The sequence below is a fragment of the Lepidochelys kempii genome, chromosome 7 (assembly GCF_965140285.1).
Source record: "Lepidochelys kempii isolate rLepKem1 chromosome 7, rLepKem1.hap1, whole genome shotgun sequence".
NCBI lineage: Eukaryota > Metazoa > Chordata > Testudines > Cheloniidae > Lepidochelys > Lepidochelys kempii.
Window position 1 is genome coordinate 80,211,444 of NC_136386.1, and position 27,406 is coordinate 80,238,849.

General features: G+C 40.2%; 1 protein-coding gene across 1 annotated transcript in view; it reads right to left on the reverse strand.

The window, feature by feature from the left end:
- Positions 1–27,406, reverse strand: part of CTNNA3 (catenin alpha 3) — a 917,365-nt gene that overhangs the window by 146,019 nt on the left and 743,940 nt on the right. The window contains exon 12 of the mRNA XM_073353443.1: positions 10,874–11,025. Coding sequence (XP_073209544.1) covers positions 10,874–11,025 — 152 coding nt within the window. The remainder of the gene's footprint in view (positions 1–10,873; positions 11,026–27,406) is intronic.

Below are 27,406 nucleotides of genomic sequence, written 5' to 3' on the forward strand. Positions count from 1 at the left end.
ATGACCATAAGTTGTAAGGGGTGGGACTATGGGTGTGCATTTCAGGTATAATTATTCCTGCTGAGGATGAGGGAGTGGGAACACTGGAAAACAAGGCTCTGCGGTGTCACAGTTATGGAACACGGTTGCTGGAAACTAACGCCAATAAACATTGCATTGTCCACACCTCAGACTTCTGGTCTTCTGCTTTCTTTCTGTGTGACAAGAACCAAGGGGGAAGGTTAAGGGAAAGCCCTCTAACAAGCAGCTTCTGTTAGGCTTATGCATGCATTGCTGATATCCTCATGCCCTACACCAAGGCTATAGCAGGCTGCATAGGCAAATGTCCTCAGTTCCTTCTCCACTGCGTTTCAGAAAGGTAGTGGAGCACCAATAGGGGAACACAACTCAAAGAACTACATTTACTGCAGAGGGTGAGTAACCTCTCTCTTCTTCAAGTAGTGTCCCTATGGGTGCTCCACTTCAGGTGATTTCCCCCTCCTCCCTCTCCCCCCGAGCAGTATCCCCGTAAGGAGAAGGGAGTTTTGGAATTGAGTCCAGCACAGAGGAAAGAACTGCATTGTCAACAGCCTAATCAACTCTAGAGGCATCAGCTAAGGAATAGTGCCTGGAGAAGGTATGTATCAAAGACCATGCAGCAGCTCTGCAGATCTCAGATACTGGTATATTTTTAAGTAGAGCCATAAATGTATTTTGACCTTCTCAAGTGAGCTGACATGCCTGCAGGGGCTGGAATGCTGGCAACACTATAATGAGCTTTAGTATACCCCAATATCCATTTTGAAAGTCTTTGAGTAGAAGTAGCAGAGCCTTTAGTTCTGTCTGCAAACAAAACAGGCTAGGAGCATTACAAAATAATTTAGTCCTTGCCTTCCATCTTGATAATGCCCTCCTGACATCTACAATATGGACGGTGATCTCCAGGTTGGAATTATGTGGTTTTTGGAAAGAAAACTAGTAGGTAAGTTATCTGATTCAGAAGACACTTAAGGAAGAAACCTGGGGTGTGGTCATAAGGAAACATTGTCCTTGTAGAATACTGAGAAAGGAGGGTCTGCCATTAAGATCCGAATCTCTCCAACTCTGTGGGCTGATTTAATAGCCATTAAGAAGGCAGTTTTCAGTAAGGAGCAGATAGCCATCAGTGCAAAAGGAAATTTAATGAGACTTTTAATAACCAAATTAAGGTCCCAAACTGGGATGGGGACTTTTACCACTGGTAAGAGATTACCCAGACATTTCATGAACCTTACAGTTGTATGATTAGCAAACAGCAAAAACCCCGTAACAGTGGTAAGAAAAGCTGTTAAGGCAGCCAAATGAACCTTGAGAGAACTAAGTGATAGTCCCATTTTCTTTAGTTGCAGCAGGTATTCCAGAACAAGAGGAACCAAGGCAGGGGACAGCATTCTGGAATTCACACCACTGACTAACTCATCTCCACCTTTGAAGGTAAGTATTTCTGGTAGAATCTTTTTACCATTTAATAGTATCTGTTGTACCTCTGCAGAATAGACCTACTCTAACCCTGTGAACAATTGAGAAGCCATGCCTGGAGATTGGAATGCAGCAGTTGACTGGCCCCTTGGTAGGGGAGCTGAGGAGTTACTGAAAGATTTATCATTGGACAAAGAGACAGGCAAAACAGGTAAGGAAGCTATACCTGCCTTGATCACACCAGGGCTATTAGGATAACTCTGGTCTTATCCTGTCTGATTTTGTTTATGACTTTGAGAATCAGAGGCATCAAGGGAAATTAATAAAATAGCTTCTTTGGCCAGGTGAGGAAGAAAGGTCATAATTCCTTGAGATACCAAATTTCCCTTTGAACAGAATAGATGGCATTTTCTATTCATAGCTGTGGCAAAGAGGTCCACTTCTAAAAATCCCCACATCTGAAATAGGCTGACGAGAACCTGGGACTCTAACTCCCATTCATAGTCTTGGGGGAAAGACACCTGCTGAGAGCATTGGCTGTGACATTTTGCCTGCATGAGGGGATACATTGCTGAAATTCTTTTATACATCAGTTCCATAATTTTATTGCTTTGGTGCTGAGGGAAGGGGATCTCGTGCCTCTCTGCCAACTGATATAGAACATGCAGGCCACATTGTCTGTCATGACTTTAATAGACCTGCATTTGATGAGAGGCAGAAAATGAAGGGCAGACATTTCTGACTGCTCTGAGCTCCAACAGGATGACATGGAGGGTGGATTCTTGGGATGACCATCTACCCTGTCCTGCTAGAGATTTGAGCATAGCACCCCTACCCCATCCTAACAGATGTGACTGTGGTTATGGTTACCACTGGCATTGGTTGGAGGAAGTTGACATCCACCCCTACATTGTGATGAACCTTCCATTGGCCTACTGATTGTCTGACTGGTTGAAGAACTGACACCTGTTTGTCTAGGCTGTGTGTTTGGTGAGTGAACTGATCTGAGCTAGCCAAGGAAACAGCAAAGGTATAATCTTGCATGTTCTCTCACAAAAGGGCAAGCCACCAGGTGACCTAGAAGCTGAATCCAGTTTTGACTGAAGTCTGGGGCATCCCTTGACTAGTTCTGACAAGGTCCAATAGCATGAGGAATCTGCCCATGGGAAGGAAGGGCCTGCATGCCAAGGAATCCAGGGATGCCCCTATAAATTATATGTTCTACATGGGAATCTGTGTGGATTTTCCCACGTTCAACTGAAGACTGAAGAGTCCAAGAACAGAGAAAATGCTTTCTGTGTGGTAGACAACATTTAGAGGTATGACTGACCTTTGAACAAACAATGTTGCGGTACAAGAATACTACGATCACCTGACAATGCTGGTGTGAGGGGGCAACGCTGCTACAGATTGCAGCCCTTGTCGGCGCCCCTCCATGCCTGCTTGAGGCTTGCAGTTGGAGGCAGCAACACCCAAACTACACCCATGTTAAAAAGGAGGGGCATGCCCCCATCCAACCCAGTTATGGCACTAATGGCCCCCCCTTCTACAAAGGTTTTGGTGACCTTGCCCCGAGCGCTGCCCCTCCCTGGCTCCAGGCCCAGCGCTCGGGGACTAAAGGGGCCTTGAGCTGGCTGCGGGTGGTGGGGGAGACCATGGGATGCTGAGCAGTCACCATGCACAAGGCCATCCCTGCAACCCCAATAAAGTGATGATCCCCCATTCCATGAAACCCTCATTTCTGCGCTGTCCAGCTCTGCAGGCAGCACCTCCATTAGCAGTAGCACAGAAGTAAGAAAGACAATACCATGACCCCCCTACAATAGCCTTGTGACTCCCCCACAACCCTCTTTTGGGTCAGGACGCCCATGGTTATAACACTGGGTTTTCAGATGTAAATATCTGAAACCATGAAATTGACCATTTTTAAAATTCTAGGACTGTGAAATTGAGCAAAATAGACCATTAATTTGGTAGGGCTCTAAATATGACCACTGAGGACCATGGGGGGGGGTGGCATTCGGGGTTGCTCCCACCAGGAGTGATGAGGTCCCTGGACATCTCCCTGTCTCTTCGAGAAAGGGGGATTCACATATGGATACACAGGAGAACCCTGAACAGAGACTGATGATAATGAAAGGAGGCCTCCATTGTCCTCTTCTTCCTCTAATGGGGGAAGCTATGAACAAAAAGGAAGGGGATGGTCCTGGAGTTGTATAAAAGAGTCAAGTAGTTCTTGGTAATGAGAGATGCTTGGTACCTTCCAGCAACAGAGCCACATGTACTGTTAGATTTTCCTGTCTATCTGGTACTGAAGGAGCCTTTTGCCTCTATGGTACTGAGCCTCAGTGATGAAGTTTGAGGCTGTTGACCTGGTTGCGGGAGTGAGCTCTTTTTGAGGTGAGTACCTTAAGAGGCAAATTGGGGGTCCTCTTCTTATGATCTTTAGAGGCGGTGTTTAAGACGTCTCCCTTTCTAGGAGATGGTTGCGCTAAAGTCAAAAAGGCACTAGCCCCCCCCCCAGGGACAGATACAGTGGGAGTGCGGGGCAGTAGGTGTTCTCCTAACCTGGCTCCAAAGCAGGGCAAAGAGAGAGCTCTATCATTAAAAGTCACAGCTTGATTTCCTAGTTCTTCCATGACCTGGAGTTGAGGACTAAACAGAAGTTGCACTTCTGTGGGACGTGCCACTCTCCCAGGCAGCAAACATACTTACAGTGTGTCACTGACTGGGATAGGCTGGAAATCACAGGGGGGATTTCCACCAAGGAAATAACACAATCTTTCAATCATCAGTAATTAACTATTACTGCTAACTAACCTAAGTAGAATGTGTGCGTCTCAACTGCTGGCTGAGTTCAATGCGGACAAGCTAAGCTCCCCGTCAAAGCCAAGATGGTTGTGAGGGCACATTGCCCCACAGCCTGATATATAGCCTTGGTGAGGGGCATGAGGATATCAGCAGTGCATGCACAGACTGAATGGACAGACACTGCTAATGAAAATCTTGGATCAAAGGCACGTGGGGCACATGCACACCTGAAGTGGAGCGCCCATAGGAGCATTACTTGAAGAACCATAATATCCAAATGAAATCAAATAAAATATATTTGTGACATTCTATACCTTGGGGGAGTGTCCTGTAACCCCCATAGTCCTCATTTATATATAATTGTGATATTGCATAGGAAGCAGGCCATGTGATCTGCTGAAAGTCACTGTTCTATCAAAATATGTATGTCATTAATGCATATGAAATTATGAGAATTGTGTTGCATGGTTGTCACTAAAATATGCTGTGGGTTTGGGAGGTGCCCAGATACTAGCTCTCCAGAGACAATGACAAGGGAGGTAACCAACACACAGGTGGGTGCTCAGACATAACCAGCCACTGTCCAGCAAGGGAGTTACAATTCAATGACTCACCTGCAGAAGGCCACACGAGGGGAATTGCTCAACCTTGCCTAGGGACTCAGCAATGTCTACCAGACATGCCCGGACTTGTGTTCTGCAAGCACATGGACTAAGGTTATAAAACAGAACACAGTAGCCACATGCTGGGCCTTTCTCCTGCCCCCGCCTATCTTGCAAGCAGTAAAGACACTCAGAAGACTGAAGACTCCAACAGAGGAGACTGGCCCAGGTTTAAGGGACAAACCCATATATTATAAACTACAACTACAAACTACAATATCCAGAAAAACTGCTTAATCTAGATGTTAACCCTATTAGACTGGGTGAGAGTTTAGAGTGCATGCTTATATTTCATTTTATTTTGGTAACTAACTCTGATTTTTTGCCTATCACTTAGATTTTAAGTGATTATATCTTTTGTAGTCAATAAATTTGTTTAACTGTTTATCATTATCAGTGAGTTGGCCTGAAGTGTTTGGTAAGGGTGTTGCTCAGGTTTGCAAAGACTGGTGTATATCCACTTTCCATTGACAAAGTGGTGAATCAATTACTAAATTTGCACTGCTTGTCTTCAGTGCTGTGCCTATTTTTGGATATCTGATATTGGAACCTTTTTTTTTGTCTTGTCAAATCTGCAGTGAAAGTGTTCTTAAATCAAACAACATACGCTGGGTCATCATCAGAGCTACAATAACACAAAATATGTGGCAGAATGTAGGAGAAACCATGGATCAGGAGACAATACAATATTCCAAGGAGTACAGCCATAAATGTAATTAAAGCATTTTTTTTTAAAAAGCATCATCAGCATGGAAGCATGTCCTCTGGAATGGTGGTCGAAGCATGAAGAGGCATACAAATGTTTAGCATATCTGGCACGTAAATATCTTGCAACGCCAGCTACAAAAGTGCCATGTGAATGCTGTTCTCACTTTCAGGTGACATCCTTGGTGTCACTCCACTAAGTCAACTGAATTAGGGCATGTCTACACTTACCTCCAAAGCAATCGATCCAGCGGGGGTCGATTTATCGCGTCTAGTGAAGACGCAATAAATCGACTGCCGAGTGCTCTCCCATCGACTCCGGTACTCCACCGGAGCGAGAAGCATAGGCGAAGTCGACGGGGGAGCGGCAGCAGTCGGCCTACCGTAGTGAAGACACTGCGATAAGTAGGTCTAAGTATGTCGACTTCAGCTACGTTATTCACGTAGCTGAAGTTGCGTAATTTAGATTGATTCCCCCCCCCCCCCGCCAGTGTAGACCACGTCTTATAAACTAATGACAAGAGTAACTTAAGGCTAGTGAGCCATGTGCACCCTGGTTTAAAAGTACTGGTGAATACCTCCTATTTATGTTGTTCATGCAGCAGTGTCTGTCCTACTCCTCTGTGCTTTCCACACACTTTTGACTTTGTATTTCATATCACCTCTCTCCATTCTCGAGTACAGTCCCTGGCAGCATTCTCTCATCCAGATGGTATCTATGTCACTTTTGTAGATGTTCAAAATATTACATCTTTTGAGTTTCACATCAAACAAAATGGAGCACAGATAACAGGCCAGAATCTGCTCACCTTATTCACAAACAGTTCCATGATCCAAAACTCAACTCTCTGTTTTCACTTTGAACCCATATGCTGTTTTTGAAGAGCCAATGTCCCACTTCATATTCAAGTAAAATCTTAATTCCATATTATGTCTAATCAATAGCTTTAGGCACACTAAAAATAGCCTTAGAATAATGTATTTCAGCATTTGCATCAGCAAAACCAATGCTGTTATACCCAAAAAGAACAATGTGGACAAGTATTTATTTCCAGCAACTGAACAGATGCAGAGCAACTGTGTAACCCTACCAAACTCCTTTAATGATGCCAGATCAGTCTAAGATATATTTTGTTACTCAGAATTCCTTTCTTGACAATACTTAGATTTAAGAGAGTGTTGATCAAATGCACTAGCTAAATGGTCAGATCTACATAACAGAGCCAAAGCTGGTGAGTAGCAAATACAAGTAAAATACATTTACAGTTGACTGATTGTATTATTTTAGTTTCATTCCATGTGGCACTGAAAGGTCTAAGAGGTAAAAAAAATCGTGGTAAAGACCACATGACACATGAATGGACTATGTAACAATGAGCCACCTTGTCCTGACACCATAACACTTGAGGGCTCATTCTAGACTAGTATGGACACCCATTTCTCACCTATGCCTCATTTATAGACACCAACCACCATTTGTGGGTCATCTGAGCACCTTTGGATCAATTATCTCCAGATATTATCATCTCCTCCTCTGAGTTTAGCCTCTAGGCACCAGCCCATATTAGACATGTTGTGGAGCTGCAGTGTCCCAAAGGAGTTCCTGGAGTTCCCAAGCATGAAACAGGAGACTACCCAGTGACCCACTCCTAAAACTGGTGCAATATGCTCTCCTAATTGCCTACAGTTGCCTCTGTTGGCCAGCAGGAAATACAGAGTAGGGTTACATTCCAGCAGCCTACCAACTCAGCCAAACTTCACTCTGCCCTCTTGTTACACCATGAAAGGAAAACAAAACAAAAAAAAAACCCAGCCCTAAATCTTAATGTCAACCCCTACACCTTTAAACATCAATTTAATCTGAAACCACACACACACACAAAAATACGTCAATCATAGGTGCCTTAATTGCATTTTTTTTACCATAACATGTTTGGATTTCTTTTAACCGTAACCTCATCTCTGGATTTCCTGGGTTTTGAAGTAATTACAACTTACTTCTTTGTAATGGTTTTTATCCTTACATTACTGATGCCCTCAACCTTAACTCCATTTTAACATAATTGTGTGTCTTGGAACTACTAATATTCATTATTAGTTATTATAGTTTACAGACATTTCAGATATAAATCATAGCTAGCCACCTATTATCAAATGCCAGAACTTTCAGCGTGTCTGTATAGTGCCATAAAGGGGCCACTTTTCTGGCTTTGTTCTGTATCCTGAAAGCACTGAAATGATTAGAAGTCTGTTTCCATACTCCACCAAACTAATATCTGTTTTGACTGTTAGACTGGATCCCTTTCTAGAGTGATCAAGTATAGCACGAGTGTCAGGTGAACTTTTTTTGACTGAAAAAACAGATTCAGGTTGGCTGAAACATTTCATTAATCGGTGTCACTTCTGGTTAATTGTTTTGGTCAGAAAAAACACTTGGAAAAAAGTGTTAAAATAGTTCATTTTGATATTTTCCAAATAAAACATTTCAAATTTTTGGGCTAGATGTATGGGGGACTTAGCTCCCATTGATAAAAATGAGGAGGAGGAGGTGCTACTGGCACATACTCTATCCCCCAATACTTAACAGCCCAGTGATTAGAGCACTCAGCTGAGATACAGGAGACCCAGATTCAAACCCTGTTCCCCCCATAGTATAGTGCATTGCTGAACTACTATTTGACAATAAGCTTCTTTCCAGTGTTTTTGAGGCTATACCTGCACGGCTGGAGTGAGTGTTTTTACACATCTGAAGTGAAGCTTTAACTTTGAAACACTGAGTTAATAATGGGATCTGGCAGGGTTTTGCAGATAAGAACTACTTTTTAAAATATTCTCTCTCTAATTACATGCTTGAAATGGTTCCTGTGGAGCTGATCTGCAGAGCTTCTGCTTTGATGTTGAAAAGAACTCTGAATTGGTGTCCTTGTTCATTTACATCTTCCAATTATATTTTGATCAACAATTCCTTCCCTCATTTTAGTACTGAAATCCCATGTAATCAGAAGCACGTTGTTCTTTGGCACAATATCAATGAGCTCCTACAGTTTGCTATAGAACACTCTAAATTTCCTCATGTTGGCTGCTATGGTTACTGCAGATGCTTGAATAAGTCAGATTTACTAAAGCTCCTTATAGGTAGACTGAAATAAGCCTGGCATTGAATGGACTGTCTCTCATTAGGAATACAAACGCATCCTTACTCAAAATAAATGCCATGCTTTACTCTTGATTTGGCAGCATACACCACTAAATGTTCCTTGGGGAGGGGGAAGTGTCGGCTGTCATTCCAGTGAACCTTTAAAAAGCTTCTCACATCACTCTTTGCATGGTGGAGCTCATGAAGTCGAAAAGTCCAGATGTCCTATTTCATGACAATCTTTTCTTGATCTCCTGAGCTTTTGTTAGGACTTTGTTATTGCTTGCTTACTGGTGACCATTCAAATGCAGTTGAGTCCACTGGTAGTGATGTCTATTTTTCATGTGCACGCACAGACACACTTTGTTATAAAAGGAATTTCATTATAAATGACAGAGGTTGTAATAAAAGGACTACAAGTTTACCCTAATTGTGTGCTCAACTCTAAAAAGGGAGTAAATTCATAAGATGTCAGAATAACAAAAAATATCAATAGGAAAAGATGCTAGTGAGAGAGAGAGACAGGCCGAATTATTCCAAACAAAAAGGACTACTGATATAACTTCAGGGACTGTTTTAAGATAATGCTTGGTAAACAACAAAAGTGTGGAACCAGAAATCAGAATTCATGTGCTGGAAATTAGACTGATTAGGAGACAAAAATAATGAGAGGATGGACTATTCTACCCAACACTTCGGGTGTTCTTAAAAAGAAAAGATGTTGGTAACGAATTAGCAGCTGTCCGCCAACAATGCCTGCAGTGAGCTTTACCATCCGGGCTGCTACCACCCTGGTCTCTTGCGACTACTCTTCTCTTCTTCATCCTACTCTTGAGAGTAGTCCTGCCCAGTCTGGGCCTGGACACAAATGACACTGTCATCTCCCGCAACTCCAGCTAAATCCCAAATATTACCTGAGATGTGAGATTTCATCTCCCTCCTACCCCCAGTGTCTCTTCTTCCGTCCCTCACCTCATGTATTTTCTTTCCTAGCTCTCTCCTTTTGCCTTCTGTTTCATAAGAGTCAGGTTAGTCAGCCCAGACTGGATATTTTGCCACACTTCTGTGAGCCTCTGACTGGAGACTTAGGTGCTGGAACTAGGGGTGCTGCTGTAGCCCCTGGCTTGAAGCGGTTCCCATCGTAACAGGTTTTACAGTTCGGTTAAATGGCTCTTAGCACCTTCACCATAAAAACTGTTCCAGCACCCCTGACTGGAGAGGCAACTATAAGCAATGCCCTAAATAGCCCAATGCCAGTTCAAGTTTGCCAGGTTTTGGAGCGGCTGATAAGACCACTGCTGGAAAAACACAGGCCCAGCATGTGAGGTTGCAATTAAGTGAACATCAGAGACAAAAACTGCTTTATCTATCATTGTTCTTTTCTCGCCCTCTTTTTTGTGTCTTTGTCTTGTTTTGTCTTTTAGGAAACAAGATCAGACTTAACAGCAACTACAGCCACTCCAGCACATCTCAATTGTATCTTCTCCCCACCTCCAAAAAACGGACAGCTATTATCATTTAAGAGACATTACATAAGGGCCTTTTTCCTTCTAAAAACTCTCTCCAACGAAAGGGAACAAGGTTGTTAAAATGAAAGTTTTACTTAGTACTTGACATTTCAAATGTCTTAACTGTTTTTCCTTGGGTTTTTTGTATCTCTAATAAAAGGTTGAAAAGGATTTTTAATGGTGTTTGATATCATACTAAGCAGGCTGAGGACTCTAAACCTCGTTTAAAATGCTTTCATGATGGACAATTTCAGAGTAATGGTAACATCTTTGGCTCTTTTGGCCCATATATTCCATCCAAGTTAATGCAACAGCTACCTTCCAACAGACCTCACCTAAAAATGTTCACTTTGGCCCCATCACCACAAGTGGAGTTAATACAACCATCTCTTCACTTCCACGGTTCTGGTTCTGACCTTTTAGAATTATACTCGTGTCTATTCAAGTAACCCAGAATCAAAGCACCAGCATAGTCTGGAACTATGCAAATCTGGATCTGAACTTTGTGGCAATAGTACCTTATTTAGCTCTAAAGTCTTGTGAATGTTCCTTGGTGTCCCAATTCCTCAATAATGTTATTAATGAACAGTCAAGGTATGAATGAAGAGACTTACCCGAATCATCATGACTGAACATCTGATGTCATGAATTGTATCATAGACCTTCTTTGAGATGTCCACAAATTGACTGTCATCAAACTTATGCATTGTGTTCCTGCTTAAACCCTCCAGTGCAATATTGACTTGAGTATCAAACTCTGGAATCACTGTAAAATTTAAAAAGTTATAATAAATGAAAAAATAAAGAGGGAATCAATTTGTGGAATGAAAACTTTTAAAAATAAAGTTAATACGTGAAAACAATAAAATGACCATCAATGGAAACAATTTTTGTCATTTGTGACTTTGGTGTTTGGGTGACGACAGAGAAGAGAAAGGAGATAGAGAGGGGAGGTGGAAGGAGGTAATACAGAAATATAGGAAAGGAGAAGACAGAACACCATACCCCAATATTCATTTTTGCACAAAGCACACAGTACAGGCAAACACAAATTAATATCAAACTGACTTGAAGTGAAAAACATTTTAATTAGCTTGGACAAACTGAAAGTATTTCTATTCATTTCATAATATTTCATTTTAATTTTTCCAGTGAAAAACTCAACACATTTTGGCAAAACTGAATTTTCTCCACAGAAAATTTAAATTTTGCAAAAACTGCAATTTTCCATCAAAAACACATTTTTGATGGACAATTCCTGAGCAACTCTAGACATAACCTAAGGAATGGGAGACATTCCAACTTTCTGATCCTTCTTCATTCTGGCATCTGAGCAAAACACTCATTTGGTTGGCTGGTTTTTTGCCTATTTCTTTTTCTGAAAATATATATCAATGGAAAGCCAAAGTCCACCTGGGTTACTGAGGTCTGGTCTACACTAGGAGCAGGGATCGATCTAAGTTACGCAACTTCAGCTACGTGAATAACGTAGCTGAAATCGATGTACTTAGCTCCACTCACCGCAGTGTCTTCACTGCGGCAGTCGACAGCTGACGCTCCCCCATCAACTCCGCCTGTGCATCTCGCTCCGGGGGAGTACTGGAGTTGACGGGAGAGCGCTTGGTGGTCAATTTATCGCGTCTAGAGTAGAATACCTGTCGATCCTGCAGGTAACATAGACAAGCCCCCAGTGTGTGAAAAGCAACCACTTGAGAGCAACATTGCCTGTGTTTTAACTGCTAAATAATTTGAGGTATATACGTCCTGAAGTATATGATCAGTCATGACATACCGTGTTGATTGGTAGTGTATATTACTCTGCCTCAGTAATGACTTCATGATCTAACCCCCAACCCCTCATTTTTCATGGGGCTTTCAAAATATGTTAATAGCTATAAAACAGATCTTCAAATCTGCACTTTAATTAAAGCAGCCTTGCTGCTTCAGAGATCAATCATGTTCCCAGTGAAGATGATAACTGTTTCCTTATGGCCTGATTTTCAGAAGTAGTGAACACCTGTAGCTCCACATATAGTCAGTGGGAGTTGCAAGGCTTAGCCATACCTTAAAATCAGGTCCTTTGTCTACATTTTATAAGGGAATACCAATGACTTCTAAAAACAAGGATGTTCAGAACCTTTTATTCCTGAATTATTTTTAACCTACTGGAAGACTTTGTGTAAAGCATAAATTTCTTCAAATGAATTTTAAGTAAAAGATCAGACAGATTAATTACTCATACAACTTTTTAAGAAACCCTAATCTATACAAGCTATAGTAATGGTGAGTCAATCAGTGTAGCATTCTATGCAGTTTTTCAAGGTTCACATAATAGTCTGTGTGAGTGCTTTTAAAACGTTATTTCATGCTGTACTTAACTATAGAGTCAAGGATAGTAAGAAAAGATTATGTTTGACCCACTTGATAACAGTGGTAACTCAGCCATTCATAGAAAAGGCAGTCTTAATATTAATCAAATACATGAAAAAACCCTGTCAAACTGACTTTTCACCAAACTTTCTATACAGAGGAATGCCACTCCAAATAAATAAAAACTTTCCTTTCCCACTCCTCACCTTTCTCTGAAACTGACAGCAAGATATGAAGGTGGTTTTCACCAGTGATCAGATTTAATAGTTAACAGGGTGCTAAGCTTTAATTTAACACAACCTCAAACTTGTATTTTTAAAAAAGGAATCTAAATGGCTTGTCATAATTTAAGAACAGAAATTGATAGTTTCAGTTAGCCAAAGTTATACAAAGCTGCTTATGAGTTGGTAAATAAAATAATGGGAAGTAGGGTCGTTTTGAACTAGTCACCAGATACATTGATTATGTGAAGTTCAATACTCAGCTCAGTCACTCAGAACAGAGTAATCTAAAGGTAATGTAAAAGGTTTCAGAGAGCTCCAGGAATTTCTACAATGTTTTCAGGGGCCTGCCTGGGGCAGCATTCCCCTTAGTTACTATATCTGTATCTCCTTGACTGCAGCACCATGGAATCATTTAACTCCCCTTACCTCTGTCTGGTGCATTCTCAATGACTGATAACTGCCTACTACCCATAGCTCAGTTTCAGAAAGAACTTACCTACATTCCTCCAGCTTCCATCCAGGACACATCACACAATCCATTGTCTAAAGCCAAGCCCTAAGATACAACTGTATTTGTTCCAATCCCTCAGACAGAGACAAACACCTACAAGATCTTTATCAAGCATTTTTAAAACTACAGTACCCACCTGGGAAAGTGAGGAAACAGTTTGACAGAGCGAGATGGGTACCCAGAAGTCACCTACTACAGGACAGGCCCAAAAACGAAAAACAACACAACACCACTGGCCATCACGTACAGCCCCCAGCTAAAACCGCTCAAGCACATCATCAATGATCTACAACCTATCCTGGAAAATGATCCCCCGTGCTCACAGACCTTCGGGGGCAGGCCAGTCCTCGCTTACAGGCAACCCCCCTCAACCTGAAGCAAGTACTCACCAGCAACTACACACCACACCACAGAAACCAATCTCAGTAACAAACCCCGTTGCCTACTCTGGCCCCATATCTACTCTAGCGACACCATCAGAGGACCCAACATCATCAGCCACTCCATCAGGAGCTCATTCACCTGCACATCTACTAATGTAATCATAGAATCATAGAAGATTAGGGTTTGAAGGGACCGCAGGAGGTCATCTAATCCAACCCCCTGCTCAAAGCAGGACCAATCCCCAACTAAATCAAAATATATATATGCCATCATGTGCCAGCAATGCCCCTCTGCCATGTACCTTGGCCAAACCGGGAGTCTCTATGTAAAAGAATAAATTGACACAAATCAGACGTCAGGAATGGTAACATACAAAAGCCAATAGGAGAACACTTCTTTCTCCCTGGACATTCAATAACAGATTTAAAAGTAGCCATCCTTCAATAAAAATACTTCAAAAACAGACTTAAAAGAGAAACTGCAGATCTACAATTCATTTGCAAATTTAATACAACTAATTTGGGCTTGAATAGGGACTGGGAGTGGCTGACTCACTACAAAAGCAATTTTCCCTCTCTTGGTATTGACACCTCCTCATCAATTATTGGGAGTGGACCACATCCACCCTGACTGAATTGGCCTTGTCAACACTAGTTCTCTACTTGTAAGGTAACTCCCATCTCTTCATGTGCCAGTATATTTATGCCTGTATCTGTAATTTTCGCTCCATGCATCTGAAGAAGTGGGGTTTTTACCCACGAAACCTTATGCCCAAATAAATCCGTTAGTCTTTAACGTGCCACTGGACTCCTCATTGTTTTTCTATATCTCAGATACATTTGAGCAAGGACCATGTAATAATGTCTGCTCCATTCCTTTTTTATTTAGCAGTCTAAAAACATGTCAATTCATACATCAATTACTCAGTCATTTAGCTGCTATTCACTGAATATGCAAAAGATTTCCCTGTCTAAACAAACCAAATTGCTGAGGTTCCCAGTGACAGTTAAAAAATGGAATCCCAAATATTCTGTATTTTCAGTAAGAATGGAACTAACAAAGAACAACAAGAGTTAAGTTATATCATGCAATAATGTTAAAATCTAAAAATCCAATGTTGGGACAGATTTTCCTATTTCAGTTTATAAATATACTATAAGATATGAATGAAGTGTATGACAAAAATTGCCAAGTTCATTTATCCATTTAGCCAATACAGTAGTAAACAAAAAGAGGCGAATGAGTATTTCACACTTGACTTCCTTAGACATAGTGCACCTGAAACCCAATCAGACACAACTGATGTCCCAGAAATAGTACCAAAATGCACAGTTAGTTAAACTACATTTTAAACAGGTTTCAGGCTGAAAAATTGCCAGTTGCAAAATTCCCAATTTAAAGCACAGGGCCAGAGAAGTGAAACCTCTAGACAAAAAATTATATTGGTTCCTCTGAAGTCAGCTAGGATGAAAACTGATGGAACTGAGCTAAAGTTGAGCCAAAGTTTTAAAAAAATAAGAGGGAAAAGCTAGACCCACCCCCAAGCAGGCTGATTTACAAAAATATTGAACACCCAGCAGCAACTAATGCAGTGTTATAACCCCCTTTCTGTCAAAATAAATCTTATAAGCATATGCTTTATAGCTTTCAAGGCTAGAAGGGGAGACTGTAACCATTTAGTCTGACCTTCTGTCTATAAACACAAGCCACAGAACTTCCCCAAAATAATTTCTTTATGCACTAGAGCATAACCGATAAATTTGAGCCTTGTGAGATCTTTAACTAATAATGTGATGGGAGCATTCACAAATTATATAACAGTTGAGGAAACAGCACCATTTTGGTCAGATATATGGACTTACTTCAGTGCAAGGTGAGTATGCCCAGCACAACCTCAACAGTTTAAGCCCTTAATGACCAAAGAGAGAGTGAAAATGACAAAGCCAGGTTCTTAGGTCTTTGTAATTTATCATCAACAAGCTAAATATCTAGAGAATAATTTCGTAGTAAGTTAAATGCAATAGAATGTCCCATATATTGAATTTTGGAGCCATAAGTGGAAAAAAATATTAACATGATAAATGGTATCTGGAGCATCAGGTTTCTGCATCACTAATGACATGCAAACTAATTTACGAAACTACCATACCAAGCATATTCCTCAGGGTCTTTACCCTTTTAACATTAAGATGTTAAGAGATGGAAGCAATATTACAGGAACTCAAGAATACCCTCTCTTCTAGAGATACAGAAAACATCTTAAACCAAAGTCCAAACAACAAATCCTGGAACTTTATAATAGTCACCCAAAATCAACTGGACCAGGGGTTTCAAATCTTTAAGAGGATATGATCCCTTATTTGGTGTAAATAAAGATAGCTGATGTCTTAAAATAAATTTTGGTTAAGCATCCATTATTGTGCGTATTGTGAACTACTAGTTTCAGTTAAAGAATGATCTGATATTGAAATAAGTAAAATCACTGCACTTGAAGTAAACTCATTTAGAGGGTGGGTGACAAAATTAATCTATGCTAGGGAGAGAATTACAAGCATAGATATCAAAATAAATTATAATAAAAAGGATGCCACAAAAGTACTGTATGAGTTAAAAGACAGTCCCAGAACAGGTTTCTCTATTAGTGGCTGTCCAAAAGTTTGTCGTCCCCCACAAATACAAAATGGCTTTTCCATTAAAAGGAAACTTTAGTTTAAAAAAAATCAATTTTCATTTAAAATGCTCAGATTTTTATCAGCAAAGTGAAAAAAAATTCCTTCTACTTGACAAAATGCTGAAAAATTTCTAAAAAAAATCACTGATTTTTTTGGGAGGGGGGTGTGATGGTGAGAAAGGAAATAATTTCTTTACTATCACTAGTAACTGTGTTATTACATCTACAGACCCTCAGGCTACCATCTAATGCCTCTGATTAAAAATATTAAATTCAACTTTGAGTATAACATAGGCATGTGATAAAGTACATGACCTGCACAAATATAAACTGAAAAAAAGTTAATTATTGGGCAAGGCCAACTTCTGTTGGTTGAAGAGAGAAGCTTTAAAGCCACACAGAGCTCTTCTTCGGACCTCAAAAAAGTAACCAGAGTGTCACAGTTAAATACAAGTTGGGACAGATTGTTAAGCATGAGGGGTTAACATATTGCAAGAAACAACTTAAAATGACGTGGCCAATTAACAGGTAACAAATTGTTGTAATGAACCATAAAACCTGCGTTTCTGTTAAGAACACAATTTTTAGAGTCTTGCAAAGTTATGGATCAAGAGAAGTTGGTCCAGTAAAAGTCCACCCACCTTGTCTATCTCATATCCTGGGACCAACAGGGCTGCACCACAACTACCAAACAAAATTACTATTAGAGGCATAAATATTGAAAGGAAAAGAATCAGAGCCCAAAGATTCAGACAAAACTGTAGGTGCCTTTTAAGTTCTGATATCACATAATGTTAAAAGGAATGGAAATGAGATACAAAATAAAATGGCCATACTATATTGGCCATTCAAGGCTGACTGATGAAGCAGCCACCTGGCTCATGCACTCTCTTTAATTTAGAATGTTCAAGATAATTTAAAATCTATTTCTTGTGCAAATGCAACCTTCAGTTAAAGAGAATTTAAAAAGAACTCTTTTGTGCTTTAATAAATAATTATGGCTTTCATTCTCTGTTAAAGAGCCAGTCATTTGAGGGTACCATAGTCAAATGCTGTTGAAGCTAATTGGAAAAGGTTCTTAGAATATACAGTTTCAAATGAAAACACTGAAAGCACCACATACATTTTGAAGAGGACAGAATATAAACAGAATATACATCAAACAATATTCTTTAATGCAGGGGCACTGAAACATGGGAGGGATCAGGGGGCCATGGCTCCATCACTTTTTACTGGCTGTAAGGGCAAGTGACAGGGGGTGGGAGGCAGAGAGGAGCAAGTTGGTACCGGGGGCTCAGGGAGAAGGGGTAGGGCCATGGTTTGGAAGCCCATGGCTCCCCACTTTTAGGGAGCTTTGGCAGCTCCTCTTTTAAGGGCTCTAAAAACTGTAGTCCCAGATTTCTAATTAATGTAGGTATGCTGAGTTCCTTATCTGATATTTAAATCTTCTGAATATCAGTTTTACTTTCAATGGAAAAAAACCACTTCAGTATGACTATTCTTTCTATCTATAATGTTTCCATAACATGAATGAAGCCCAAGAGAAATCAATGCATACCCTATTCTAACTACATGTTTCCTAATGGAAAACTGAGATTGATCCAATTGCTGTGGCTATGAGAGAATATAAGAACAGCCATACTGGGTCAGACCAAAGGTCCATCTAGCCCAGTAGCCTGTGTTCTGACAATGGCCAATGTCAGCTGCCCCAGAGGAAATGAACAGAACAGGTAATCATAAAGTGATTCATTCCTTGTCGCTCATTCCCAGCTTCTGGCAAACAGAGGCTAGGGACACCATCTCTGCCCCTCCTGGCTAATAGCCATTGATGGACCTATCCTCCATGAATTTATATAGTTCTTTTTTGAACCCTGTTATAGTCTTGTTCTTCACAACATCCTCTGGTAAAGAGTTCCACAGGTTGACTGTGTGTTCTGTGAAGAAATACCTCATTTCGTTTGTTTTAAATCTGCTGCCTATTAACCTCATTTGGTGACCCCTAGTTCTTGTGTTATGAGGAGTAAACACTTCCTAATTTACTTTCTCCACACCAGTCATGATTTTATAGACACCCCCCCTCCGTTTTTCTTCTCTTTTCCAAGCTGAGAGCACCTTCGCATTGTCAGTATATTTTAATCTAGTGTAATTTTTAACAGCAGTATCTACTGTACTAAAGGTTCTGTTACTAATTTGCCATGAGTTTCAAAATATTGAGTTTTATATAAAATCAGGGATCTAAGGTTCAATTTTCTAAACCCAGTTGTAACATTTAATTATGATCCTTGATCATTAAGTCATTTTACATAACAGGAATCTTTCTCCTTACGATGAAAACTCAAGGTATTTTGAGCCAAGCAATAGATTTTAAATCTCAAATTTTTCCATATTCTTTTGCTTTTTAAAATATTTTGAAAAATGAGATTCTAATTTCTCACTCTCTGTTCACTATCCCTTCCAAACCTTTATTGACCTTTGAGGACATGATCCAAAAATCCACTCAAGTCACTGGAAGTCTTACACTGATTTCAATGGGCTTTGAATCAGGCTCCGATTGAGGTTGTATAGTCACCTGTACAGACACTCTTTTCTTAACCTATGTATTATATAATTTTAACATTAGCTTTATTAAATGCCATGTTATTTATAACTCCATAATCTGTATCTTCAAATACCAAGGTTCTATCTTTGTTGCTACTATTTCTTAGATTACATTTTTAAGAGAGGTCTCTGCTCATTGCTCTGTGTTTTTAAATAAAAACGTATCCCTTTAAAACTCTTTATCCCCATAATAAATGAAGATAATAAAGTATTTTCAAATTGTTCACTCAACTCAAGAATTTGATGAGGATGGTGCGGTGTGAGGGGGGCAAGGGAAGGAATTAACAAGTCTATTTTTCCACCTTGTCATCTGTATTAGACTAAGGAACCACTCAGTTCCAACCAAGAGATGACCAGTGCCCTCAGACTCTGCCTTTTGGCTATCCAGATATGCGTTTCAGGAGACACTCCAGATGTTCTTATCTAACTGTAATGGGTGGGTTCAATTTAATCCAATGTAATGGGGAAAGACAGGTCTCATGGGTACTGAGGCTTCTGCTTCGCCTCCTGAGGTAAATGCTCCAGACAGGCAGAAATGCAGCAGCACTATTTATTCTGAGAGCATGTGTAAGTTAAGGCTAGAAAGGTAAGGGAGATATCATTGGTAAAAGACTACGGAATCATAACTTCAGTGGCATCACGCTCTGCAGCATGGCGGGAAAGGGAATTCACTGCCTGCCCCTTCTCCTATCTTCAGGTCCTCTGATAGTATTATCAAAATTTTCACCAATGCTGTCAAAAATGGGTCAAGTTGGGTATCATGCAAAAGCGCTTTCTCCCATTTACACAATGATACTAAACAAGACAAACCTAGAACAATTATGTAGGTAAAGCCAACAAAATGTTTAAAAATCAACTCTTTGCATACATGCATTTGCTTACTTGAAGGACTGATTTGGATGTGCATGGTAGTTCACAAATAGCTGGCAGGATCAGTCCATCCTCTAGGATCCACACATGCTAGATAGGGGATGGTAGTTTTGGATATACTTGATCATCCCAGAGCCAGTCCGTTGCTTGATAATTTGCGATCTTGATAGCAGGTATAAACGCACCCCAGGTCAGTGGCAATTTTTCCTGTGTTTGCTTTTTGGAAAACATCAACCAGCCTAGCTTTGCAAGTGTTAATGTTGGCCTTCAAATGGTAAACTCAGCATATGACTCCAGTGCATCTTTGACCTCATAACTGCCTGTCTCAGCCATTCTGAGCACCTTCAAGGTGGGTCTTGGAGGATGGACTGTTCACACCAGTTATGTCTGAAATACCTACCTTGTATGGAGATACGACCGTGGCGTACACAGGATCAGCATGACAAAGTGATGGAGTCCTATACAGAGATGGCACTGAGGATGGCTTTGATGAATAAATGTTTTCAGTCTTACACGTCAAGGCTAACTTCTCTGGGATTAAACAAGGTAATTTTTTTTTAAATATAAGTAAGGCATTTCTATGTTAAGTATAATTAATTTTGTTTTATTTTTAAACATTTTCTTGAATATTTCTACATAATCATTCCAGGTTTGTTGGGTTTGATACTATTGTGCTTGGGGAGAAAGGGCTTTTGAATGCTACCCAACTTGGTTAATTTGTGATGACATTGTATTATCAAACTTTCCGCCAACTGGTGGACCTGGAGCTGGGAGCTGGGGAGGGCATCAAGTCCGCCCACCACACTGCAGAGGGGGACACCACTGAAATTAGGATTCTGGAGATTTTAGAAATCAAATGACATGACCCTTATCTTTATATCACTCACTTGCCCGCAGAATGAGGTTTTACTACATTGTGCTCCCAGACTAATTGTTATCATTTATGGTATCTCAAAGAGCTCAATCTTCAAATAGTTCAATCTATTTAACTTAGCAAAGGTTAAGGCGTGACCTGATTACAGCCTAAGTAATAAGTATCTACATGAGGAATAAATATTTAATAATAGACTCTTCAATGTAGCAGAGAAAGGTATAATATGATTCAATGGCTGAAAGTAAGTTGAAGCTAGACAAACTCAGACTGGAAATAAGGTGTAAATGTTTAACGGCAAGTAATTAACCACTGGAACATTTTACCAAATTTTACCAATGGTCCTGGTGGATTCTCCATCACTGACATTTTTTTAAATGGATGCTTTTCAAAAAGGAAGCTCTAGGAATTATTTTGGGGCAGTTCTACAGCCTGTGTTATACAAGAGGTCTGATTAGACCAGAGGTGGGCAAACCTTTTGACTTGAGGGCCACATTGGGTTTCCAAAACTGTATGGAGGGTTAGGGGTGGCTGTGTCTTCCCAAACAGCCAGGTGTGGCCCTGCCCCCCGCCTCCTACCCAACCTCACTACTTCTTGCCCCCTGATGGCTCCCCCGGGATTCCTGCCCCAACCACCACCCCTGTTCCCTGTCCCCTGATGACCCCCCTGGGACCCTGCCCCATCCAACTCCCCTGTTCCCCACCCTCTGACCCCCCAATCCCTGACCACACCCCCAAACTTCCCTGCCCTCTATACAACCCCCCCGCTCTCTGCCCCCTTACTGCAGTGTCTGGAGCACCAGTGGCTGGCGGCGCTGCACCTGTGCCACCCAGAGCAGAGGGTCAGGTTGCAGCTCTGCAACTGCGCTGCCTGGCTGCCCAGAGTGTGGCACGGTGTGCTGAGGGGGAGGGCGAACAGCAGGGAAGAGGCTGGGAACTAGCCTCTTGGGGCAGGAGCTCAGGGGCCAGGCAGGAGGGTCCTGCGGGCCGGATGTGGCCCACGGGCCATAGTTTGCCCACCTGTGGACTAGACAATCACAATGGTTTCTTCTGGCCATAGGCTCTACTATTAATTGAATCTCAACTTTTATTATTCTTGTCTTTGTGCTTTCACTTTTCTCTGTTGATATCAGCATTTGGGGTTTGTTTGGTATATATTAAGATAGAATTTTAATTAGTATTTTTAATATCTGCCTCCACTCTGCACATCAGTAAGATTGACTAGCACTACATTACTGTGGTACTTCCATTCTGGATAACACTTTCCATTACATTACCCCCTTTCAAGTTAGCTGAACTGTTGCAGCTTTCCAGTTCCACCAAAATATTAAAATGTTCATTTTTATTTCAAAAATATTAGTTACTCTTGGTTTATAATCTTGATTTTAGTTTTCCTTGGAGAATTACACTAGCTGTGATTTAAAAAATAAAAGGTCAGCATTTGTTAGTCTTTACATATAGAATGATAACTGAGATGCTACAGTTTTCCCTTTTGTCAGGGCAGAAAATAAGTCTGGTAATTGTGCACTACTAGTATCCTTTGGGAAATGAATTTTATGAATGCATTCTGTGTATCATCTCATGGTATGTTAAAAGAATAGCCTCCGAAACTAAGAAATCGGCATTGGCCAGCTCATTGGATTTGAAATACAATGGGGGTATTCTGGCACAGACTTGAGCAGCGGGCTATTTATAATGGGGCAGGAGTCCCGGGGGAGCCATCAGGGGGCAAGAAGTAGTGAGGTTGGGTAGGAGGCGGGGGGCAGGGCCACACCTGGCTGTTTGGGAAGACACAGCCGCCCCTAACCGGCCCTCCATACAGTTTTGGAAACACAAATAGTTCATACACCTTCATTAGATGCATTTAAAAATAGACCAAAATAATTATAGAATTAGTGCAGAGGAAGACAACCATGGTATCTTATGCCATTCAGTTCAACCCTGTGCAAGCAGTACTTTCAAACCCTAATCTATGTTTTTTTTGTAACTAGGACACGCAATACAATAAATAAAAAAGGATTAAATAGTTCCTAAATTTTCTTACAGACACTTAATTTCAAGCTTGCTAATATTTATGTAATTAAATGTCACTTAACATTTTATCACACTATGATATCAAACAGCTTGTGAGGACTTACATAAGTAAGGACTAGAAGTTTTCTCATTTTGTGCCTTTGATATCTCTTTTACATCTTAAAATATTATTGTTCATATTTAATCACAGATTCTGTAATAACAAGTGTAACGGTTACCATCAGGAAGGCTGATTAATACTTTTTTTTGTTTTTTTTAATTGAAGCTGTGAAGGCATAAAATACTTTGCTTCATCTTCATCTGCATTCTTAAACATGGAGCAGAGTGTGACATAAAAGATCACAAAACATCCTGTTGGGGTTTTTCCCCCATTCTTGATTATGTAGAAGAAAAAGAACTATAAATGATTTTTGTTGTATTAATTTAGCATCTCATGCTAAAGTTTCTGTGTATGGAAAGCTTAACCTAACAGAAACAATGAAACTGTGTACAAACAATCAAGGTCACTTGTACTCTTTCGCATGGCAGACAAATTATGCAGCAAGTTCCCCATAGTTATGCAGTAAGACCCAGCAGAGAGAAAGATCACTTTGTACCACCTCTTCCTATTGTTTGCTGCCAAAAACGTCTTCTCTCCTTTTCAGACATACACTAGCCCAACAGATTATAAACCCTCTGCTCCCCAGACTGTTGTAACTTGCAGGAGATGTAAGATTCCATAATTCCCTAGTATATGTGTGGCAGCAGAAATTGCTTGTGGGGGTGGATGGTGGTAGTTCTCTTGACAGCAGGGCTGTGAAAGGGCTGGTTCGCCCCCGCCCCCCAGGGGAAAACAACTCAGTGTTCCTCCCACCAGGTTTTATTAATGTTTATCTTCCCTCCCTTCCCTATTTTTAACTTTTTCCACTCTTAACATAACCTCTCTCTGAGAGAGGTTTTCTTCATACTAAAACCATTATGCTCTAGTTTCACTTTAAATTACAATTTATTCTAAAAAGTCGAGATGTGATGAGAATACCAAGGTTCTTACTATGCCTATTAGGAAGTAATTAGAAAACTACAGAACTACGAGGAAGCCTAGAGAAGATGGGGATGAGAAGAAATGATGATTGGTGAGAGACATAGCTGGCCCTCCTGATTATCACTACAAAAGCTTTTTTTCTTCTGCTGATAATAGCTCACCTTAATTGATCACTCTCGTTATAGTGTGTATGGCAACACCCATTTTTTCATGTTCTCTGTGTATATATATAAAACCCACTTTATTGGATGCATGCAGTGGAAAAATATATCTTCCTACTGTATTTTCCACTGCATGCATCCAATGAAGTGGGTTTTAGCCCACGGAAGCTTATGCTCAAATAAATTTGTTAGTCTCTAAGATGCCACAAGTACTCCTTGTTCTTTTTATCCCAAATCTGTATTTTCAAATTTGTTACATCAAAATCATGCATAGTTTTGAAAGTAAATTCACAGAAGACAGGACATTAAATTCAAAATGTAAAATGTTGTAAGATTTACACTTCAGCCCAACGACTTCAGCATCTTTCAAATCAGTTTGGTCAAAATGTTGTAATTGGCAACATTCCATAAAAGCATGTAAGTTGGTGATAGCGTTTTGATACACAAGGACTGATGCAAAACAGTGGTAAGCCTCAGTAGTTAGCACACTGAAGATTTGATTATTCTATTCTTGTGTTTTTACTTACAGATTTGTATGCATTTCATTTTAAACAATGACTGCCTTATTATGGTTGAGACATACACATGCTGAGAAGTGAATCACAGAGTATGCACTTTCATTTCAGTTCATAAAACCCTCTTGATATTTCTTTTTATTTTTCCCTTTTTAATGTCCTCCCAGACCCCCAAGAAATAAAGAAAAATTTTCCAGGTGGGGGAAATGATAACATCTCTTTCCTGAGAGTTGAGTCTCTAGGGTCCCCAGAAAGGGGGCTGCAACTGGGAACTCTTAATGTTAAACCTGAGTTCTATGTTTCATTCTATTCTTCAAGCTGCCAGCATTTTCTTTAGACTACTCTAGCCTCCTATGAACCAAGCCAAATAACTAGCCACTTATAAGGAGCAAAAGAGATTTATGCAGGAAGATAACAAAAGAAAGAATTATGCAGCCATTTGCACAGACCTATATCACCAAAAGACTGATCCAATCTCCACTGTAGTGAATAGAAGACTTTCCATTGACATCAATGGAAGCTGAATCAGATCTCTAGTACACATTCATACCTAGAATTCTGTCATGGGCGATATGTAGTTCAGGTAAGTACCATGAATCATTATAACTAAAATCAATTACCTTTCTTTTTGTAACATTAAACTGATTATGCATTGTTATGTAACCCAGGAAAGGGCTTCACTCTTCTGATGATTGTTAGTGGGATCTTTGAACTTTATGGACAGTCCCTAAACTTTAAAATTGTGTAGCTGCAAGAATAGTCTTTCTATGGAGCAGCCATTTTATTTGATTCACCTGATTCACGGAGAGGATCTGTGAACAGAAAAGAAAACAGCTTCTCATTATGTTGGGGGAGAGGGGAAGAGAGAGAAAAGAAAAGGAAAGGCACAAGCTTGGAACCCAAAGAAACTCTGTGAAACTGGATTGTTTCTAATGAATATTGTGTTATGTCTTGCTTAAGCTAGGGAGCTAAGAATTAACTAGTGGAAAAAAATCCCTAAAGCAGCCAAACTCCTATACGCATTATCACATGTTGTTTATTGTTAATTGTATGTTTAATGTGGTAATTCCTATGAACACTTAAGGGCCAGTATATAAAGATGATTTGATGAGAGTTGAATCATTTTGTTATTTAAAAACAGATATAATGGTAATTGACCATTTTCAACAAAAAAAAAATTGAAATCATATTCAGAGAAATGAAGCTGAAAAAATATGTTAAGGACTTATGTGCCACGCATTATTCTAGCTGTGAAAGTTGATTTGGAGGTCAAATATAATAATGCTATAAATACAAGATTGTTGTAGATTTACTGGAATCCTGAATACTTACTGCCACCCTGCACTGTACTGTACAGACTGGGTTTGTTTGGTGTTTAGGGGTTTTGTACCAGGACAGGAAAAAGAGAACACTGCCATCACCAAAGAATGGATCTCGTATCACTTATGCCCATGTGTTACTCCAGGAAGATTGGCTGATCTACCACAGAGACATTTGTCAGATATTACACTGCCCCAACCCTGACCTTTTGAGATAGGACTTTGGGGGCACAGAGACTTGATCTTTTTGCTCCAAATAGTTTGAACCCATTACACACATTTATATGATTATACATATAATCGTATGTAGTCCAGCAGGGGACTGGACTAGATGACTTCTCAAGGTCCCTTCCAGTTCTATGATTCTATGTAATGGGTTCAATGGCTTTAACATGCAGTCAGGGATAAGGCTCTCTTTGTGCTAGGCACTATAGGAAAAACAAAACAAAAATACAGTCCTTGTCCTAAGGAGTGTACAAATTAAGTATGACCTTATAGTCTGAGTACTAGAAGTTTGGATGAGGTTCTTATGTGAATGGAAAATGCTTTGAATAAAATCCGTATATCACTGGATGCTGAAATTCTAATATATTTCATTAAGAGCATCTGTGCAGTCATAGTGCCATTTAACATAACTGTGTATTTCCCCTTCCAACCTGTAACAGGAAAATAGCGGCAGGAAGTTCCAGTCTCACCTATTTCCAACTTAATCAAAGTAGAAAATGTCAAAAGCTAAAAATATAGGATTCAAAACCGGATCAATCCAACCCATACAACCCTAGACTATTCCAATCACATAAATAGTTTATCCCATAGCAAATAAAGGCTGGGAAATTACGGGGAAAAATGATTTTTTAAAAATTATGAATAGTGTAACATAATAAATGGTTTCAGAGTAACAGCCGTGTTAGTCTGTATTCGCAAAAAGAAAAGGAGTACTTGTGGCACCTTAGAGACTAACCAATTTATTTGAGCATAAGCTTTCGTGAGCTACAGCTCACTTCATCGGATGCATACTGTGGAAAGTGTAGAAGATCTTTTTATATACACACAAAGCATGAAAAAATACCTCCTCCCACCCCACTCTCCTGCTGGTAATACCTTATCTAAAGTGATCACTCTCCTTACAATGTGTATGATAATCAAGTTGGGCCATTTCCAGCACAAATCCAGGGTTTAACAAGAACGTCTGAGGAAGGAGTGGTGGTTTGGAAAACAAGGGGAAATAGGTTACCTTGCATAATGACTTAGCCACTCCCAGTCTCTATTAAAGCCTAAGTTAATTGTATCCAATTTGCAAATGAATTCCAATTCAGCAGTCTCTCGCTGGAGTCTGGATTTGAAGTTTTTCTGTTGTAATATCGCTACTTTCATGTCTGTAATCGTGTGACCAGAGAGATTGAAGTGTTCTCCGACTGGTTTATGAATGTTATAATTCTTGACATCTGATTTGTGTCCATTTATTCTTTTGCGTAGAGACTGTCCAGTTTGACCAATGTACATGGCAGAGGGGCATTGCTGGCACATGATGGCATATATCACACTGGTGGATGTGCAGGTGAACGAGCCTCTGATAGTGTGGCTGATGTGATTAGGCC